The sequence below is a fragment of the Bicyclus anynana genome, chromosome 4 (genome assembly GCF_947172395.1).
Source record: "Bicyclus anynana chromosome 4, ilBicAnyn1.1, whole genome shotgun sequence".
Taxonomy (NCBI): Eukaryota; Metazoa; Arthropoda; class Insecta; order Lepidoptera; family Nymphalidae; genus Bicyclus; species Bicyclus anynana.
The window spans coordinates 17,069,723-17,092,108 of NC_069086.1; the positions used below are offsets into that span (position 1 = coordinate 17,069,723).

Below are 22,386 nucleotides of genomic sequence, written 5' to 3' on the forward strand. Positions count from 1 at the left end.
TCTAGGTAATGTGACGCCCTTGTTAAAAGTACAGTAAACCCTAATATTAGAATTACCTCATCCCTATTACAATCCTGTCCTGGTCGTTTCCTGCGCCAGCAACGAGGCGGGTTCCCGACCGCTCTAGCGTCGTACGCACATGTACACACTCCTCCCAGACACAAGGCGGCTCCGGGGGAGGGAGCCTCGGCAGCTCCAGCCAGGGAGTCACATTGGACGTCGTATTGACACGGGTCTTCGAGGGCTTTCGCAGCTGGAAGAGGGAAAGAAAACATTTCAGTAAAGATAAGCCATTTAGTGCTTTAACACTTATAGCTATTAGTAACGAAAACATTTTTTCAATTCTTTAGAATTTAATAAAAGTTAATTTAGCAAAAATAAAAAATACATCATAAAAACATCATACATCAATTGGACCAAATTAGAAATCAAACTAAGCTAAATGAAATGTTTTATTTTTCAGATGCGTACCACGATAAAGCTACAGACGAGAGATATAGACAAATTTCCCATCCCCTGTTGCTCTATATTTTGTCGTACGAATATTCGACAATCCTCTGCCTCCGATTCCGGAGGGTTTGTTCGAATCCGGTCCGGGGCATGCACCTCCAACTTTTCAGTTTTGTGCATTTTAAGAAATTAATCGTGAGGAAACCTTCACCAGAGAATTTTCTTAATTCTTTGCGTATGTGAAGTCTGCCAATCCGCATTGGGCCAGCGTGGTGTACTATTGTCCTAACCCCTCTCATTCTGAGAGGAGACTCAGCAGTGACCCGATTATGGGTTGTTAACAAACGTTAGGCCTAATGGAGTATTGTAGGGTAGGACCTAGCTCTTTCAAATCCGCTTCTTAAACTGCATTGTCTATGATGTCAGTTGTTTAAAATAAAACAAAAACTTACATTCAACACATGCGTTAATATCCTGGAAAGCTACCCAGTTGTCTCTACAACGGCACGTGCCGCGACACTGCAGCCCCACTCCTGCGCATTGTAGTTCATCTTCGCACGCTTCACCCAGCACTGCGTCGCGTACGCACCTGGAAAGATTAAACAGTATTGAAAATGCGTGACGTCGTCTACGCTGCCTCACAAACAACTAGGCTCAAGTCATCAAATACCCTGTTATTAATACCAACACTGATACCTCCCCTCTACAATAACATAAATAATAAATCTTAATACCACCTGTAATAATCGAGAAACTTGAAACAATTTACCCTCAACATTCAACTTACATTATGATTCGTCCTTAGTCTTAAAGACAAACCACGTGAATCTAATCGAGACGCACCGAAGCGAGTCAGCCAAATAGACTTACATCTTCGAGTAACATGCATTAATTACTCTACAGATTTTTTATTATTTATACAACAAGTTCTTTTCTGTTTGATGATTGATCTTTATATTCATTCGTATTCAACGTCCACTAGTAGACGATAGACGACGGAAATGCGGAAATAAAAAATAAAACAATTCATAAGAAGCTGCAAACCTCTCTGTTTTCTGTCACCTACTGATTCATCATGTTTTACCAAAAATATCTTCTAGATTTCATCAGAAGAATAAACGTCAAAATCGTATTCAGAAACGCGCCTTTTTAACCGTATTCTGATAGATCTGACTTGATCTTTAATACTTTTCTTTGCAAGGGTAAATAAGTTTACACACCTCGTCCCATTGTCTCTCGGGCTGAACTGCAACTGACACGTGCAGTACCCACGCACGCAGAACGCCTGCCTCTCCGCACCAATCTCTCCTAGAAAGCAGTTCTGATCCACCACGCAACGTTCACCGATTACTAGAACGATAAACATTATATATTATTCAAGGGCATACAGATCAGATAAAAACTGTTTAGATTTTTTATTGTAGGTGGGACAAGACGTTACACCTGAAGTTAAGCAGAAAACCATTGCTCATAATGAAATCGTTTCAAGGTCATACAAGGAACATCAAGTCTACATCTCTCTTCATACGTACATCTTATTCTGCCTCCATCGACTTGAGGCAAGGATACTAGGCTTAATAGTGTGCTACATACAACATACTCTATAGCCTAGAACACAGCAATGACCTACGGCGGCAGAAATAAGCATGACGTTAGACGTTAGTGATTCCTCAGACAATCTTTGTCTACAATAACTCTTTGAATACCACTAGGTAATTTAACCAAGACATGAAAACAGCTATGTCTAATAGAACCTTTTTATACATTAATCTCATCCTCTTGTGACTGCGATCATAATAGTTATGCTGATCACCATGTACTTTAGGATATTTCAAATAGTATTCGAGCCGTTAGAAATAAGTCGGGATTATAACAAGAAACCTTTTGGATTGACGCTAAATGCTGGGGAATGAAGCGGGCCCTAATGTAGGAGGTTACATGCGTTGACACATTGACTTCGTGTCGTACCTACCCGCAGTCTCGTAACATCGGTCAGTCTCGAGATGCGCAGTGGGTGCGCAGGCGCAGACGCTGTTGATACACTCGGAGTGAACGCCCATTGTCGAATGGCACTGTATGTGCTGGACGCATTCTTCTCCGATTCGAGCCTCTGGAATTATTTATAACCTTAGTAAAATGCAATTTCAATTTTAAACTGTTTTCTAAAACTGTAAATTTCTATTAACAACTTTATGTTAATATCCAAGTATAATTTAAAAGTATAAAAATACGTCTTCAGCATGACACTTAGTATAATTGACTGTAAACACAGTTAATCAAACAAAAAAACCTCGCCATGTTACTACTAGCGTACTAAGTATTTCAATAAAAAAGTGATGGAGGTCTTACCAGTAAAATATTCGTGACCCATAAAATATTAACTCACCTTTCAAACATCCTTTATGCGTGCTATTCACAGCTGCATAAACAAAGCCGTCTTTGCAAACGCAGTAGCTGCTCTGTCGACAGAAGGCGTTGTCAGGACAGTCTATGTCCACGTTACAGACATTTCCCGTCCTTCCTGGAAGGAATAAGCCTTGGATAAGTATTGTTGTGCAAAACAGAGAATAAAGCATTTTGGACAGTATCGAATTGCTGTAGTTTCCTGAATTTAAGAAAAGGATATTTATTTAGAGCTTATGATAAAGGAAAAGGTGGAAGACAATATTGCTCAAAGAAGTTTCAATATTATCCAGTTGAAAACTTTTGGAGAAATAAAAACAAACTCTAAGCAAAGAGAAACCCCGTAAATTTTAGCCAGTCTTTTATCGACTTTCAAAGTTAATTTTAGGGTACGAAGACCAAAAAAATCAGAAAAAGTTGGCAATGATAATTGTTTGGCTGCAACTTTTGGGCAAAGGTTTTTCTAATCATGATTTTAAAACATGCTCCCATGATTCGACATCTTATGAGGCGTCAGAATATAAAATAACAATGGAGCATTTTTGAAAGAGTTACACAGCACTTTTTGGTATGAAAAAATGGAAAAAACATCAATTCCTCGATGATGTAATATTTGGTCTTGTCGAAGAAGTTTTTTTGGACGCGCTAATATTTTTATTTGAAGTAATAAACGTATTCTATTCTATTCTATTCGGCGTTAGAGTGTTAAATGATACGAGTACAATGATACAGTAATTATTTACTGTGTCGGTTTGCATTTTGTTACAGTATATTTACTTTATTTTTAACTCAAGGACACTCGCATTAACATTCGTTTTGTGAAGGTTATGTTTAGTACCGATCACGATAATATTGTTATACAAATCTTTTGAAAGTCTTCTGTTACTCGTTATCTTAATTCAATGTATAAGAATTATTAAGTTTAAAGATTCAATACTCCAAGGTTTTAAGGTCCAAATAGCTCCTACAAGCAGTGGTCTTGCCCTCACGGTGTCATATGTGTTTCTCAGAGAGCATGTTAACCCGTCGTTTTTGTCGTTATGATTTTTATCTTTTGCCTGTTTGTCTTTACAGAGAAAACATTATGACCTTAAGCACACTAGAACAGATTGGTGGGTTTAAGCTCCATGGACCCTCTCCTATACAAAGGAAGGCCTGGTCCTTGTATTACAATAGGCCGATAATCACCGCCGTCTTAAACTAGGCCGGGGTCCTTGGGCATACAAGAATTTGGAGCCCTTTAGGAAAGTAATAAAAGCTAATTATACTAACATTTTTGTACGAAGTGTCACCATTTAATATAGTTTCTGAAATACAGTATGATATAATATGCCATTAATGATACTAATTTTTTGTTTACGATTACGATATCAGTTTATTTCGGGATATCTGCGCAGGAATAGGCGCAGTCATCGATATAATGGCATAGTATATATATGTAAACCTTCTGATAAGATCACTGATTTGTGACAAAAGTGTAATGTGCCCAACAAAAATATTTTGAAAAAAAATGTGTGAGAGAAATTGTCAGTCCTTCGGGGCCCCCTGAGAATGGGGGTCCTGGGCACAGGCCCCGTGTGTTCTTATGGTGAAGACAGTATTTCCGATAATGATGACCTGCTTTCCAAACGCTCCTTTAGTTTCGGTGCTATGAGAAAAAATTTTCGTAATGTGTAGTATGTCCCCAATTTCACGGTAACTACTGATAAGGTAATCGTAAATACTTGTAGCTGCTCTGACACGATATTGCACTGAGGTGCTGTTGACTCACACTATACTAGATAAATATATTAATCGCTTTTAAGGTTTGACGCCAAAAAGGGCTTGCATGATGAAACTTAACAAACTGAACACAAATATAGTTAAATGTGTTATTGAGGTCAATTTGGTATTTCGTATTTACATTTCTTCTTGTTCTTATAGTGCCATCTCCTATCGGAGGTCAGCAATCATTAAGGCTAATTTAACTTTGTTCACTGCTGCCCGAAAGAGTGATCTGGTACTGATATTAAACCATTGGCGTAAGTTCTTGAGCCAAGATGTACGTCTACGACCAGGCCTTCGTTCCCCCTTTATCTTTCCCTGGATAATAAGCTGGAGCAGGTGATATTTGGAGTTTCGCATTATATGACCCAGGTATTCGAGCTTCCTCCTTTGGACTTGTTGCAAAACTTATTAATTAATTAATTAATAAGTTCTGCAACAAGTCCTAATTTACATTTAGTTGCAGGGAAACTAAGTATTAATGATAATTTTGTTTCAATCTATCGACATTGCCTGTATTCGTTCACTGCTGGACATAGGCCTTTCCGAAAGCGCGCCACACACTATCCTCCGCCTACCTCATCCAGCCACTTCCCACTACCTTCTTGATGTCGTCGGACCATCTAGCTGGAGGGCGTCCTACACTGCGTTTGCTGGTACGCGGTCTCCACTCCAGAACACGCCTGCCCCAGCAGCCATTTGTTCTACGACAGATATGGCTCGCCAATTTTGTTTAATGAAGTTCAAATAACTTATAAGAATCAGGATCACTCAACGGGCGATGGAATATAGTAAGAGTGTATCTGTGTGATCAAATCATGAGGCGACACAGCTCAATGCGTCGCTAAGATGAAGTGGCACTAAACAGGACAATAGTTCAAAGAGCCGATGGGCGATTAGGTATATTAGGCACTAAGCAGGACAATAGCAATTCCGCACCGGAAAGCGCAGTGTTGATCGACCCCCTCACCATCAGGCTGATGCGCAAGGCGCACAATCTCGAGACGAGAGAAAAGGAAAGAGATGAAGAAGAGAAGAAAGAGAAGAGAAAGAAAGAGTGACATTTTAAATCTGCCGCTATTGGACGACAATATTATGTATTTTTCTCTTCACAATTTATTATTTCGTATGTCTTTGTCGGTAGAGTGGTAACTAGCCACGGCCGAAGCCTCCCACCAGTCAGACCTGGACCAATGATGACGATGATGATGATAATGATGATAATGATGATGATGATGATGATGATGATGATGATGATGATGATGAGACGAAGCACACATAAAATGTAATTTACATTATGAACCCACGGATTACGGATCAAGCTAATCACTAAACCAACGAGACAGTAGGAGACTACACGTAATTCGTGCTCGTAAAGTGAACCATTTCGCCGATGTTGCATGATCTTGCGCAAGTGAACAAAACGTCATGCTTTCACTTTTATATTGCGGTACGGAACAATACGACTAATACACGTGCTTGTACCGTAATTGTTTATTACTACAATAGGTTGCTGATTTAAAACCTAGCAAGCCTTAACAGTTCTGCGATGGAGGCCGGACTCAAATTTGAGCGGTTTAAGGTACGATCCCCGCCATTGGGCTATTGTGTATTTGTCTGTAAAGAAATAATTATGTAACCAAACTAGGTTTTTAATATTTCTAGCAGACATTCACACGTGTAGTTCCCGTTCCCGTTAAAATATAGCCTATAACACTTACAGTTAACGTGGCTTATATTTTGGTAACCTCACAAACATTTTTATAATATTAGTAGAGGTAGATTAAGTATGAAATCAAAAACAATTTTGTATAAAAGTTCAATTTCGATGATAGTTATGGATGGTTAACTTTTTGACGTCATCCAACATAGCAGTTGTCTAAGAATTTTTGGTTCAAGTTAGCCCTTGACTAAAAATCTCACCTGATGGTAAGTGATGGTGCAATCTAAGATGGAAGCGGGCTAACTTGTTATCAGTAGGATAAAATCCACACGCTCGTTTCAGTTTCTACACGACATCGGACTTCTACAATATGGGTATCAAATGGAAGAGCTTGCTAAGAATAATAAAATAACGTCAGTCTAAATCCAATATGACTTCCTAAATTGAAACAACGTATCCCAAATTTTCAAATTGTTGCCTATAAAATCATTATCCAACTTTCGAAGCGTTGGCGATTGTAAAAAGAGAATCGACGTGCCAGATGGCTACAGACACTGGTCAGTTAGAGAAAATCATCACAGGTTCTATGAGAGGTAGAGTTTTCCAAGAGTCACCATAGCCTTAACGATAGACGAGTCACACAAAAAGTCGATCAACAGCCCGGAAAAGAACCTCTGTAATGATAATGACTATTCGATAGCAAGTGAATGAGAGTGATAATGACGATTCTCCATTCATAATTCGCGATGTAAAGAAATAGAATACTTTTTGTTTGTTTCCATTTTCTCGTTTTATTGTTAGATACATTTCCTTAGACTACCGTGTAGAAAACTTTGTCACGAAAATACTAGAGCTAATAAATGATTCAAAATTAGAGATTTTCGCATGATAGCACGGTGCGGGTGACAGTTAGTTTCGCTCTTGAAAATTAGCCGCGTTTCGCGATAATAGCATATGTTTTCTGTTATAATATAACGGTTTTACATAACAATAAAACCGATATTATGTGCCGAGAGGAAAACCATACAGCATTGTCTTGAAGATCGCATTTGTGTACCTTACCTTTCTATGGTCAGAACATCGATGCATAACTAGTTCCTTCAATCTACTAAAGGAGGTGTAGTTGTTTCATCGTGCTAGCCAGTGTGTAAGCACTGACATTTTAGCTCATAGTCTTCACCAGGAAGATCTTCCTGCAATGCTGTATGGTTTTCCTCTCGGCACATAATATCGGTTTTATTGTTATGTAAAACCGTTATATTGATGTGCCTATTGAAAACCATACAGCATTGTCTTGAAGACGTGTTTGTTATCTGCTGGTGAAACATATTATAGACACAATGCTATGATGATGATAATGATGATGTCGATAGTAAGATCTGACATCAAAATAATTGTTAAGTTAACTAAGTATTTGACTTTTGCTTATTTTTATCATGGTTTTGCTACTTTATATAATATAAGCAAATATGTGTTTCGATAAAAAGAAATCAATTTTTGTGTACTTTGATTACAAATGTAAAATGAAAATGTTGTATGTACTAGCGTTTGTATTATTACAGCTGAATTAAATTTTTGAAGATAAATCGTACGATAATAAAAAGAAACAAAATATTAAGCAATCTTAATTGTATGAAAATAAACTAAGATCAAAAGCGTAATCACTTATTTGGCAAAAATCACACCGCGCTGAACGTTTTAAAAATATATATCATGTTTATTTTTAGGAAAATCAATGTCACGTCAATAATGATTAAAAAATGTGACTGATGATTTCCAGTTTTCGCACAATAATATATCGTCAATCGGCTGGTTTTCTGACCATCATAAAGATGCTACTACTAATCTACAACTGCCTGGGGAGGCGTCAATGCTGCTTTGGATAGGAACTGTTTGACCCCAGTTCCCTATTACAGAACGAGAAGCAGCTTTAGGTGTATTACCTAGTATGTAATATGTAATGAAGAGATTATTTAAGTTCTCAACTTTGCCTATTTTAGACTTACTTTTAACAATCAAAGACCTGACTAACGTTACTGGGCATATGTATATGTCGTTATGTTTGAAAATTACCATACCTATTGTCTATATGAGTGAGAGTCATTTTTTGAACCAAATTCCGGTATTAAGTATATATATTCCCCAGTATCACAAAAAATATCTTTTGCAATTTTTAGCAAAGTAAAGTCATGAACTCTACGACCCGATGCTAGCAACAAAACCGTAGCTGAAATTGTAATTGAAATTTTATTTATCCTCTCCACACCATGATATGTACAACAATATAACTGTGTTAGGTTACAATTTCAATATGTGATAATGTGGGCACCGGTGCTCGCACCGGGTACAAAACCTGTGTTGCAAGACACCACGCTGATGTAGCTGTTCTAGACATTTCAAAAAGGGTATCTTTAGGTGGATTTGTGATGAAAGTCATCTGAGCACAACCTCGGGATCCCATATGGAAATTGGCTTAACGACTTTTGGTTTAGCTTTATTAATAGCCTTAAGGGCATGTTTTATTATGAAAATTAAGACAGCGGATTTATGTACTAAGATTCAGCTATAAGATAGTTTCTCATTTCAAAAATTAATATATCAAAAATTTTGTTAACTCTGCAGGTTGGAGAGATTTAGGATTTAGTTGGGAGGTTTCGCACCAGTTTAACCATTTTCTGATGGCTGGTAAGTAGGTTGACAAGGTTGATTGTCTTTAATTTTTTTCTTTCCTGAGTAGACCATTCTTTTATTTGGGCACCCCACCCCTAATTGTCCAGACTTTCAGGGTCAATGTGTACACCTGAGGTGGACACTGTGACGTTGTGGCATCTAACAAGGTCATTGGTAGGCTTTGTAATTCGTGTGGGTATTCCAATGCTCTAGCTTTCAGATTCTGCAGTCGAAAAACACGCGGCCACTCGGGTGCCACTATTAGGGACGTTCCTGTCGTATTGATTAGATGTGTCAGTACTTTTGGCAATAAATTTGAAGGAGGGAACACCCGTGCTAGTTGATGTCTTCACGGTCTGCTGAAGGCATCTATGTAGTATGTCCATGATCTCTGATAACGTGATCTGAAACTTGTTTGTCATGTGTAAGAGATAGAACTTTAGATTCAACAGGCCAGTGACTTTGATCCACCCTCCTTCCGAACGTACGCTACAAGTGTTCGATTGTCTGATTGAACATGGGGATTTCGTAGAACCTTTGTGTTCCTTCTGATCGCCGTTATAACTGCGTACAGCTCCTTTTTGTGGAGCTCATCAACATCGTTTTTAGCTGAGCTGACCAAATTCCTGACAGTAGTTTTGATTGAGCACCCCAACCTGAATCTGGGGCATCTGTTGCCAGGAATTGGGATGCAGGTTGTAGATGTACTGGCCACCTGAGTCATGTGGCTCCGAGCCACCATTTTATCTCCTGTTCCACTACTTGTGAAATCAGTTGTTTTAGACGGGGGCATTTCCTGTCGAAACTTCTGAGGAATCTTTGAATATTGCGACCGTCTAGTCTGCGTCTGAGAATCACAAAATCGGCAAAGTTTCATTGGCCCAGCAACCGTTGTAATTCGCGAAGGGTGATGCGACCTTTCAACGTCGAATTTCTCAGAGCTTTGTTGAGAATGTTTATACTGTGGGCAACGATATTGAATTTTTCGGAGGTCTGTCAATGAGTACCAAGGTAATCCAGATCTTGGGTAGGTATTAAGATTAATTTTTGGTAATTGAATTGCCAGCCCAGATGTTCCAAGTGCCTCACGGCTTCCGCAGCCTGAAGACATAACTTGGATTGGTCTTGATTGACCAGAAGGGAGTCGTCTGGGTATGCCAGAACCCGACAGCCCTTCGCACGTAGGGTTTCCGCAACCCAACATGTTACAGATGAGAAAAGATGAGGTGCTGGTGCCAGACCGAAAGGTAGACATGTCAACTGGTACAATTGCCTTTTGTAGCTGATTCTCAGGAATGGCCGATGTGATTATGCAGCCGGTATGTAGAAATAGACCTGAGAAATGTCCAGCTTCATCATCCGGTCTCCAGGTTGTATAAAGCTGGGAACTGAAGCAAGAAAGATCAGACGGAAATGTTTCGTTTTTACAAATTTGTTTAGTTCTCGGAGGTCGAAAAACGGACGCATAGAACCCCCTTTTCTGTTCCGGAGAAAAAGCTTTGAGATAAAAGCTGAGTAAATTCCTGTGAACTACTTCCAGTATATGTTGGTCTAATAATTTTTGTATCACTTTCATCATGGCCGATGACGCCTTGGTTGCATATTGACGCATTATTCGTTTTGTGGGCATTAAAAGAAGAGGTTTCTTGTATAAGGGTATTCGAAAGCCCGTTATTATTGAAGTTAAAAACTGTTCGCGCCCAGAGCTTGTCACCGGTTTTTGACAGTAACTCTGACGTTTATCGGATATTATTTATTTAATTTTTTTTTGCTTCCTTAGTTGTATTATGTTTTGCTTGTTAGCACTCTCTTTTACCCTTTTGCTATTTTTTTTATTTGCTTTGTCTTTTGTCGCTTATAGGTGTCGTGTAAGTTATTTTTACTTTGTGACTATACCCTTATATGTATGTTCTTTGTATTTTCTCTTCAGCTGTTCTCTATTGTTAGAAGATTGCGGAGGTGATAGCCAGAAATGTGGGCCACCAAGAGATTGAATAAACGCATACCAAATTTTGTATTATCAAATGAGAACACTCCACTAGGGGTATATTGCAAAGGGCCGCTTGGATAATTTTATCCAGAATTTATTATCATAACTATTGCACCTTGATTCTATACATTCGGCTCTTTTATCGCAAACAATTATATGTAAACTTTGTTCGGATAACTTGTAAGACAAAGACGATTTTCCAAATGTTTTAGTAAATTTATTAAAGAGGGTATCGATATTTAGGTAGGTTGGATTTATGTTAGCCCAACCGACGATTTCTTGTAAACCCGATTGCAATAGCTCTCTTTGATATAGCAGAGCATTAGTAGTGGTGTAGCTAACATATCTGTCAACGTTTTCGTATATCCTATATTTTGCCATGTAGGTGAATAAAACTGTTGCAATTCGATTAAACGACGTAAGCGTTTTACCTGGCTGTAGAATATTTTTATCGTCCAGGTCAGTCTTACAAAAAACCTAAATATAAGGATTTTGATGCTATCGACGGGTTTGTTAAGAAATCGTTATTGTTTTCATTTGGGTTTTCAACCAGTAGGTCTATCATTCTGATTCAAAGTCATATTAGACACACAGGATTGATGCATAATAAAATTAGTGAGCAAACTCACCTGTTCGCATAACGCGTCGATCCGAGGATCGACCGTTACCTGTGAGGTCAGTTTTCGTTTTTCCTGTTGAGGTTCCTCTCGTTCCTGCTCACTGTTAGAACCGCTGTTGAAACTCGAAGTATCCTCGTGTATGGAGTTCCTCTCAGGCGCCATTGAGTCCGAGCCAACAGAAGGATTGGCTTCCGTTGTCTCCATGCTCCGTGCGCCATTTTTCGTGCACGTGGTTTACATTAAGAAACTCAATTGATCGAACCACAATAATAAAATATGCACTATTACCGCTGTATTATTGTATTTGTAAATCGTATAAGGTAATATTTTTTAGAAAAATAAGATATTATTTAAATTTTTTTTGTGTACGCGGTGACAGTACACAATGCTATGAGCTAAAATGTCAGTGCTTACACACTGGCTAGCACGATGAAACAACTACACCTCCTTTAGTAGATTGAAGGAACTAGGTATGCATCGATGTTCTGACCATAGAAAGGTAAGGTACACAAATGCGATCTTCAAGACAATGCTGTATGGTTTTCAATAGGCACATCAATAAAACGTATTATGAATGTCATAAGGCAACTGTCACCGTGCCCATGCTATCTGAAAAACAATTTATTTACTTTAACCTAAATATTTTTTGGTCACTTACTAAATTGAACTTGGTCCTTGTAATAATTGGTCTACTAGTTAGTAGAAATAGATGTAGTAGGTACATTAGTACCTACTAAATTAGATAAAAAAACCAATAGGTACTTATATTTATAAGATATACCTAAGTACCTATTAGTAAATTTTTAGCAGGTAGTATAATGTATAGCCTATCTATACTTCTAAGTTCTATACTAATATTATAAAGAGGAAAACTTTGTATGTTTGTTTGTTTGTTTGTTTGATTGATTGTAATTAATAGGCTCAAAAACTACTGGACCAATTTTAAAAATTCTTTCACCATTCGAAAGCTACATTATTCATAAGTAACATAGGCTAAATTTTATTTTGAAAAAAAAATAGGGTTCCGTAAGATATTTGGGTTTTTCGGACACAAGGTGTAAAAAATCAACCAGAGTAGGGTAGGGGTAGGTTGGAGTAGGGTAGGGGTAGGGGTAGGGTAGGGGTAAAGTTTACATCGAGTTTCACGCGGACGAAGTCGCGGGCGTCGGCTAGTACTAATATATGCCTAACTGTATTGGTAGACTTTAGAAGTATAATCTATTTGTGTACATACCGTAGATACTAGGTAGATAAGGAGACTATATAGTTATTCTAGGCCTAGACGTGATTGTAAAGGAATTGATATTGATCATGATAACAAGATCTATTATAATTACAATGTTATCAGTTATCTCGCTTATCACTGTACCTATCATCTCATATATCTTTGCTACTGTTTGATTCTGAATGACGACTTTTAATGATACTTCCTAAATCAAATTGACTAGGGGACGCTCGCGGTTTTGCCTAGTTCCTGTTCCTGTGAGATTGCGGGGATGAAATATAGCCTGTTACTCGGTGATAATGTAGCTTTGAAGTTGTGAATGACTTTTTATAAAAGATTTTCACAGTGACGTCGATGTTTATGATAATTATTACAAGATGGGAGGGTACCTACTGCCAAATCTATACCTACTAATATTTTAAAGAGGAAAGATTTGTTTGTTTGTTTGTTCAGTAGTTTTGGAGCCTATTGAATAGGCTCCAAAACTACTGAACCGATTTGAAAAATTATTTCACTGTTAGGAAATTTCACCATATTCCTATGGGTATGAGTACTACGCGGCTGAATCTGGGTGGCATCTGTTAGTATGTTATAATTTTTGAAAAAAAAAAAATTATCATTTCTTAAATACCTAAGGATAATCTTAAGATCCTGGACACTAACCTCTTTTTTACCCCCAACACAAAAAGAGTGGTGTTATTAGTTTGGCGTGTCTGTCTGTCTGTCAGTCTGGTTAGTTTGAAGCCCTAGCCTAACATGTTTGATGAAAATCGGTTGAGCCGTTTAAAAGTTCTGGGGGTTAAATTGGGGAAGAATAACCAAATGTCTGCAAATATATAGGTAGGTACTCTTGGGGTCACGTTTCAAACGAAAGCGCACAGAAAGGGAGTATTGATGACTTGATCGAGAGTGTAATTATTAATTTCATAACCTTCGGGGGTTTTTTCAAAATTTCTAAGTTTATTTTTAGAAGCCAAGAAAAAAAAATTAAAATAAAATAATTTTTATCATCACCATGATTATGAAGTTATCTTCATTTTCAGCTTATTTTAATGAGATCTCTGTCCTTGGAGCTCAGACCCACCACGCTGCTATTGGTTATGGGACTTAGACTGACAATGCTTTACTCTGTATCGAGCACTTATTTTTCTTTTTTTTTACATAGCCCTTGACTGCAATCTCACCTGCTGGTAAGTGATAATGCAATCTAAGAATGCCTCACGGCAGGCGTTCACAGATCTGCATCGAATACACGTAGACAAAATTCTTAGGTTTGCAGGTTTCTTTACTATGTTTACCTTCACCGCACGTGATATTTAATTTCTTAAAATGTACATACATAACTGAATATTGGAGATGCATGCCTCGAATTAGATTCGAACCTACGCCCTTTGAATCGAAGGCAGTGTTCATATCCACTAGTCAATTACAGCTATAAATATTTTTTAAGAAATAGTTCAATTATGTAACACCTCCAGCACGTCGCCATTTAACATCTATAAACAAAAATAAGGGTGGCTACTCACGTTTTTCCGGCCCCTGCGCAGCTACCAACCCTGCGACACAAATAAGGGCGGCCACACACAGCGTCTTCACAGCCATCCCGTGACGTCGCTCCTCACGTCTGCCACAAAAGGGACTGGGTTCTACAATAAGCCTCCGTCACGCTGATAAGATACCATTATCTCAGTTTTGATTAATTAAGCGATAGGAAAAATACTTCAGTCACGAGATGAAACGTAATTGGTGGGGAGATTGCGTCCGAAGGAACGTTCCTTACAAACATAATGTAACCAATATGAGAAAAATAAAAAAAATATTTATTAATCACACAGTAACAAGAAAAAAAGTAAAAAACAAAGTAAAGTATCGTTAGAACTGCCCATTTGGAGCAATAGTTAGTATGGCACAAAGATTGTATTTCTAGGTTTTTTTCTTAGTTAATGTTTAAAAGTTGACAAAATGTATGGAAATAACGAATCATCGAACCTGTATAATTTGGTTCAGAGCCACCTGACATCTTTTATACCATATTAGCTATTACTTCAAATGATTAGTTCTAACGATTCGTGCCATTTTTTTTCGTTGGCCGGCATTTTCAAAAAGGGCCCAAAATGAATGATCTCCTTTCTTTTCTAATACATAATAGAGTAGATCCCTAATTAAAAGAAATATGATGAACTTTTAATTTTAACTAATTAAATCAATCATCAATACTCAATGTATATAAATAAAAATTTTAATAAAAAAAATTCAACCGACTTCCAACTCAAAAATTAACCTAAACTAAAAAGCAAAAAATAACATCTTACCTATGTGCTACCTTCTGATCAATTTGAAGGCGGTGCCAAGCCAGTGATGTTTTAATTCAAACCGTTTAAATTACAAAATTTCTGTGGTTCTTTCAGAAACGGCTTTAATTAAAACATGACACTGGATTGGCACCGCCTTCAAATTGGTACTTCTTCGCCTTCAAGGTGGAAAGTACTCATCAATACAAATTAATCAAGCCCAAACAAAAGGTGACTGCTGTAAATCCTTGACGAGTTCCATTGTCTGTGTTTCGGCTCCATCATCAGACCAACTCCAAACCTTCATAAAATTGTAGTGGTTTAAAATACCTTATGGAAACACTAACAAACGTACTAGCCGTCTCTACAACTTTCGAAAGTTCCCCTCAATTTCTCCAGGATGCCATCATCAGATCCTGACATGAAAAAAATGGGACCATAGTAAGTAAACCCTACAAAACAAAAAAAGAATTTTCAAAATCGGTCCATAATTGACGGAATTATCGCTGGACATACATAAAAAAAAAAAAAAAAAAAACATACATACAGCCGAACGTAGAACCTCCTCCTTTTTGGAAGTCGGTTAATAAAATTGAAGTGTATGTCTGTCATTTCAAAATAACTGAGTTTTTTTAACATGCTTTTATTAGCTTTACTTTTAATTAACTAAGTATGTATGTAAGAAACTCTTGGAATTGTAATTAGACCCACTCCCCGGTCTTCGATTAGAATGAAATTTTCCACACGCTCTGAGTTCTAATGACAATACAAGACTAGCTAAGAAACATCATTACAAATTCTATGTGGCGGCCTCCCCAAGATGGCGGACTGGCAGCCCCATGCCCCAATCCACCCCCATGATATGGATATCAAATCAAATCTTTTGCTGTCAAGAATACGAGAATTAGTGAGTGCTAAAAGCGTGTAATAAATTATTTACGCGATACTAAAACATTTAATCAAGTTTTTAAAAATTTTGTCTTTCTGTTTGTCCGGGCTAATCATTGGAACTGCTGAACCGATTTTAACGGGAATTTCACAGAAAGTTAGAGAAGGTTATGGAGTAACATATTATAGACATAATATAGCCATTATACCGTAAAAATCCATGGTTCCCGCGGGATTAGTGAAAAAACCTGCCAGTCCGCTAGTAATTAATAAATATTGTAAATTATTGGATGTCATGATGTATTTTTGAGTACCATTTCCAACCAACTAACATATTTATGTTGCATCAATGTTGCAGAATCACTTACTAATAGTAAAGCGTCTACAAGTTGTTTGCTTTATCGACCGTTTAAAACACGTATTTAATTTCTTAATATGCACATAACTGAAAAATTGGAAGTGCATGCCCCGGATTCGATTCGAACTTACGCCCTCCGAATCGAAAGCAGAGGTCATATCCACTGAGCTATCACGGCTAATAGCAGTTAACACGTTCCATGCAGCATTGATTTTTCTGTACTTTACTCTGGTGCGTTACGAGGTTTTTTGACCTAATACTAAAACTTTAGTGGTGCGCTACGAGGTCCGTCGACCTCGTAACTCTTGAAGATGCTGGACTTACGAGGTCAATTGACCTCGTAACGCAGCGAACGTGTTAACCGTAGCATATCCAAAATAAGTGTACGTAACCACAAGAGGCCACTTATCACCATTACCATGCTAAACCATCGATTACTCCGCCATGGTACACTTCTCACCGTGAGAACCCATCTTGGGCCCACTAGAGCAGAACTTTGAAAAATGTTGTCTAATTATTTCGATTCTTTTGAACCATTACAATTTAAACAATCATATTTTCTAAAGAAACAACTTTAGAAATTCTCACATTTAAATTGGAAATGCCCAGAATATTATGTCATGAAATTACTTATACTAGGCACAATAATGGTCAAGATAGGTCTTACTATAGAGAAAGATGAAAAGTGAGAAAAGACTGCGACGTTGGTGGTATAAGTACACCAGCTTTTTGAAGGTAGTGTAGTTTAGTCGGTAGGAGTTCGGCACTACCCAAACGGATGTCCATGATAAGTTCTTGAAGGTACGTCATCTAAGCAACATGGAGTTTCGTTTATGGAGGTTTTGGGAGGTAGAAGATTCCAAATTGCAAAGGTCGAAGCACTATAATGTTAGACGCTAACGTATGCGTCTCAGACGTTCGACAGAAGTGGTAACTTAAACGTGCTGCCGTATGCGTAAGAGAAAGGGAAGCCAGACAGAGGCACAGTACGCGTTACGGTTTACCCTCCCACAAGAAGTTATTTCTTCAAAAACACCGTTAAAGATTAACTATAAGAGCATCTGACGAAGGGTTGCAGTATTGGTAGTAAGGTAGACGTCACAAATATAAATAAAATACATAAAAATTAGTAGTTTCGATCAACTTATCGAACGAATCACTGGTTACGCAGTGTAAGTTACGTACTCATTATTCGATGTTCAAACATTTAGGTTCACCACAGGACTGCTAACTGTTACAGGGATTTGCATCGATACCGATATTCAGGATATTTATGTCCTGTACGTTTAATAATTGTTTCGCGTTATAATGATTAGCAATAATCGTCCACTTTTCATTTTTCCCATTTGTGATATCTACAATGCAATCACGCAATGGCTACATAGCATGAACGGCAAGCCTATTGTTGGAAAAAGTACCAATATTTCGTGGGTCACCTAACAATCTTATATCATTAAGAAGCCAATTTACCATAATTTATAGCAATATCGTAACATAATAATATAAAATGGCCTTGCAGCACCTACAAACGAATCGCCGCTCAATATAATGTACACTTGCTTGCGTAACTCCAAGGCACTGAACTAATTGGTGTTGATAATGGCTTGAAAAGAAAAAAGATCGTCACGAAGTCGTGACCGGATGGTCGGATTGGTATCTTCGCGCCGCTTTCAAAGGGCGTGAGATGAAAGGGTATTTGCAGGACAGAGAGGCTAATGAAAATCTATTGCAATGTGTCTCTTGACCAAATCACAAGACAGAGCTAGAGCAGCTAAGTGACGTTATGAGTGACAACGTCACAAGAGGTGCTTCTCTTCTGTTAAAGTTTAATGGAACAGAATTGTTAACTTTTCTAGAGAAATATCAGATACAGTAACAGTAATTTTACAGTCTATCAGATACAGCAATACAGAAAACTCCGCTTACCAATTCGTCATAGAAAAACTTGACTAACGTAAATAAACTAGACCAAAACAACGATCTTATGATATGCAGATGAAAATCCCCCGACAGCCATGAATTTTAGTATGCATATTTCAAATGATTTTACATATTCCAGACATAAAAATCCTTTCATGATAATAGAAAAACACCTGTTTCGTCGAATTGGCTTATCGGCTTCGTCATTTGTTGGTCTAAGAAATATGATAACGTCAAATGAAAAATGTGTTTTATGTGGAGAGTTAAAAACAAACTATGGCCCCATGTGACAACCATATCAAATAAGCAAAAAGCAAACGCTTTTGATAACCCTACGCTAAACAGAACCAGATTATTTGAAACTAAAACCTCTTTGTTGATATTTAGCGACCGTGACGTGTATACAGCGTATGGGATCGCGTACCAGACGACGAAATAAAAAAAAACAATATCGACTGCAGTGTTCACTGCGACACGGTATGCGATTTTGTTGATGACCAAACCGCATTTCCGCATCATGTAGTTGAAACCAAAAAAAAGGGTTTAAAAGAATCATCATTGTCAGACTATTTATTACAGAGCAATCTCTCTGATAGAGATAGTCCTCGAAAAACATACAAAAATAAAGTCTTGATTATTTTTGCTGTTTTGCTGTCGAAATGGGTTTACTTATTGTGTTTTACATGTTGTTTACGTGCAGTGGCACTAGATGGCGCCACTCACGTTTTAGATCGCGCTATGACTTGTTCATACTAGGGTATATGAGGCAAGCCATCGGTTTGCCAAGTTGTTGGTGTTCTCAGTCATTGGTACCTACATTGTTTGTTAAAATAAACCCAACCCATCGAGATCAAGCCGTAGTTTCATTTGGTGTGACCCGCGGCCCCAGTTCAATAGTGCACGGTGGGTTTGGGTGCTTCGGCCCATACATTGTTCCTACGAGAGCCGGATATCTGGAACCGAGGACATTTTTTGAGGACAAGTGGTCACTGGAGACCACCCGCCGTACTCGCAGTGGATTGCTGCAGAAACCGAGTACGTAGCACCGACGGAAGGCGCCAGCAGAGGGCGCCATCGGCGCTAGCAGCGGACTGATGACAAGTGACAGCAGAGGACATCAACCACAGATCAACAAGGACAGAAGATCAAATCACATTGGCAGCTGTCAATGTGACACGTGAGTGAAAAAGTGTCAAGTGTCAAAAGTAACGTTTCAAATTTAATAATAATAGTTAAAGTAAATTGAACCTTATTTCTTTAGTGAAAATAACTTTAAAATTTCATCATCGAAAATAGACTTTGGAAGATAAATTAGAGTAATTTGTTAAAGTAACTTAGAATTAATTGCATGTTAATTAAGACTTAGAATAAGTTCATTAAAAACGAGGGAACGGGGAACCTATGCCCGATTTCCGCCAGAATCAATTAGATTTAAAACACTTGTAAAATTTTTAAGAAAAAATATTAACTTAGAAGATTTTTGGTAGCAAAAAGACTTGTAATTTTTTGTGATTTAAAATTGGAACATAGAATTATTTTGAATGAATAGAACAATTTGTAAAATTTATTGATATTGTGAAATACACTTTGTTGTTTTTTTATAGGACATCATAGTAATTTAGTTTGAGATCATTTTAAGTTCATTTTTCGGTTTAACTTCAATTATAATTTAATTTAAATAATTTGCAGTATTTATTGATTTGTTAGTTCAACCATGGAAAGTTTATTAAATGTACAATATGAGTTGCATAATATAATTAAAAGAGGATATTCTAATTTTAAGAAAACCCCAAAGGATAGAATAACTCTCGAGTATCTAGAAGTTAAATTAGAGAATTTAGAAAAAGATTGGTTAAGTTTTAGGTCAAATAACATAAAATTGTACGAAATATCAGAAGCAGATGCTTTATCTAGTAAACAATATGTCGAAAATGAAATATTTGAAGCTACAGAAGATATTTATTTGTTATATAAATCATTAATAAAAAAACTATTAAATCAAAATTATAAAGAACAACCTAGTAAGGAAAAATCTATTATATCAGGTCAACAGCAAAATTCGTGGGTAAAATTACCAAAAATTTCCATTCCCACATTTTCTGGTAAATATTCGGAATGGACCACATTTAGAGATTTATTTTTGGCCCTAATTCACAATAACGAGACTTTAGATAGTGTACAAAAGCTACACTATTTAAAGTCTCACTTAACGGATGAGGCCGAACAACTAATTCGGCACACTCCGATTACGGGAGCAAATTATAATCAATGTTGGTCACTATTAGAACAACGATATAATAATAGAAAGTTCTTGGCAAACAGTATATTGCAACGTTTATTTAGTATTAAACCTATAAATTTGGAATCAGCGTCGGGTCTAAAAGTACTAATAGACACTACTATAGACTGTTTAAATGCATTAAAAAATATTGATATTGATGTGAGCACATGGGATATTATTATCATTCATATTGTCAGTTTTAAATTAGATCAAGAGACTCGAAAGCAGTGGGAGCTATATATTTCGAGCTCAGTAGATTTGAATAATTTGCCAACTCTAGATCAGTTCAAATGTTTTATTGAGAATCGGTTTCGTGCACTAGAATTCGTAGAGTCAAGAAAATCTTCAGTACAGCGGACCAGTGGTAACAGCTCCAGACCAAAGACTTTTGTTGTGACGAATGAGTCAGATAAACTTCGTTGTGAATTTTGCTCAGGTAGTCATAAATTATGTTTCTGTAAAAAATTTGCAAGTGAAGATGTAGAAAAACGACGCGACTTTGTAGCAAATAACTCTATCTGTTATAATTGTTTGGGCAGTAACCATCGAGTTCATGAGTGCAGAAAATCTGGAACTTGCAGAATCGACAATTGCAGAAAACGGCATCATTCACTTCTGCATCCAGAACAGGAGAGCCAGAGTAGACCTACCAGTTCAACAGCAAGAGAACCAGTTGAGAGTGCTAGAATTACAACTAGTGCTGAACCAATCGTTTCCTGCTTATCAACACAAAGAAGCTCTAATAGCGGACAGGTTTTACTTGCAACAGCATTAGTAAAAGCCGAGTCTGAAACTGGAGATCAAAATATTAGAGCACTAATAGATCAAGGATCACAAGCCTGTTTCATAACCGAATCAGCTGTGAAACGGTTACAGCTCAAAAAGACTGCAGTAAGCGGAACCATAACGGGACTTGGAGGAGATAGAGCTATTAATTCTAAACATTTAGTGTCTATTAAGTTCAAATCTAGATTCAATAGAGGTCGTAAAATCGAAGTAACAGCATACGTATTAAAAGAAATCACTAGTTATCTGCCTGAGAAAAGAATAAATGAAATAAATTGGATAGAACTGCAGAATCTCAGTTTAGCTGATCCACATTTTAATAGGGCTAATAAAATTGAGCTATTGTTGGGAGCAAATGTGTATAGCCAAATTCTGCAGGATGGCATTAAAAAGGATCCAACAGGCAATCTTCTGGCACAAAACACCAGTTTAGGTTGGATTCTGACAGGCAAGGTGACATGTCAAAACCAGTTCAATAGTAATAGTCTGGAAAATATATCGGTCTTACAAACTGATATATTGAAAGGAAATGGAAAAAAATTATAGTGCAAAAAGTATGCTGACAGGGCTGACAGAGGAAGAGCTGAAACGAAAAATTACATTTTAAAATCATTAAATATAATAAATATTTAAAACACAACAAAACAAAAAAAAAAAAAAGTTATCAGGACAACAAGCTCAAACAGAACAACAAGGTCAAACAGTGGAAGGTTATACAGTACCACTAGGAAGCACAGGACAACAAGGTCAAACAAGACAACAAGGTCAAACAGAAAACAAGGACAAACATGATCAGTTATACAGTCTCACTAGAAAAACAGGTCAACAAGGAAAAACAGGACAACAAGGTCAAACAGGACAACAAGGTCAAACAGGACAATTAACAAGGTCAAACAGGACAAGACTTCAAGATCAAATAGGACAGGAATACTACTTAGGACAACAGCAAGGACAAACAGGGCAACCATATACAGGACAAAAATAACCAAAAGATCAAAGGATAAAGGACAATGAAAAATTCTAGAACAAAAGGGAAAAATAGTATATAAATAAAACAAAATAAAGGTACTTACCTTA

At 37.2% G+C, this 22,386-nt stretch overlaps 1 protein-coding gene across 1 annotated transcript in view; it reads right to left on the bottom strand.

Annotated features, from left to right (window-relative positions):
- Nucleotides 1–22,386, bottom strand: part of LOC112052046 (prion-like-(Q/N-rich) domain-bearing protein 25) — a 44,084-nt gene that overhangs the window by 2,285 nt on the left and 19,413 nt on the right. The window contains exons 2-7 of the mRNA XM_024090946.2: nt 14,312–14,409; nt 2,837–2,971; nt 2,423–2,560; nt 1,671–1,800; nt 903–1,039; nt 57–253 (exon numbers count right to left, since the gene is read on the bottom strand). Of these exons, the coding sequence (XP_023946714.2) occupies nt 57–253; nt 903–1,039; nt 1,671–1,800; nt 2,423–2,560; nt 2,837–2,971; nt 14,312–14,387 (813 nt within the window). The 5' untranslated portion in view covers nt 14,388–14,409. The remainder of the gene's footprint in view (nt 1–56; nt 254–902; nt 1,040–1,670; nt 1,801–2,422; nt 2,561–2,836; nt 2,972–14,311; nt 14,410–22,386) is intronic.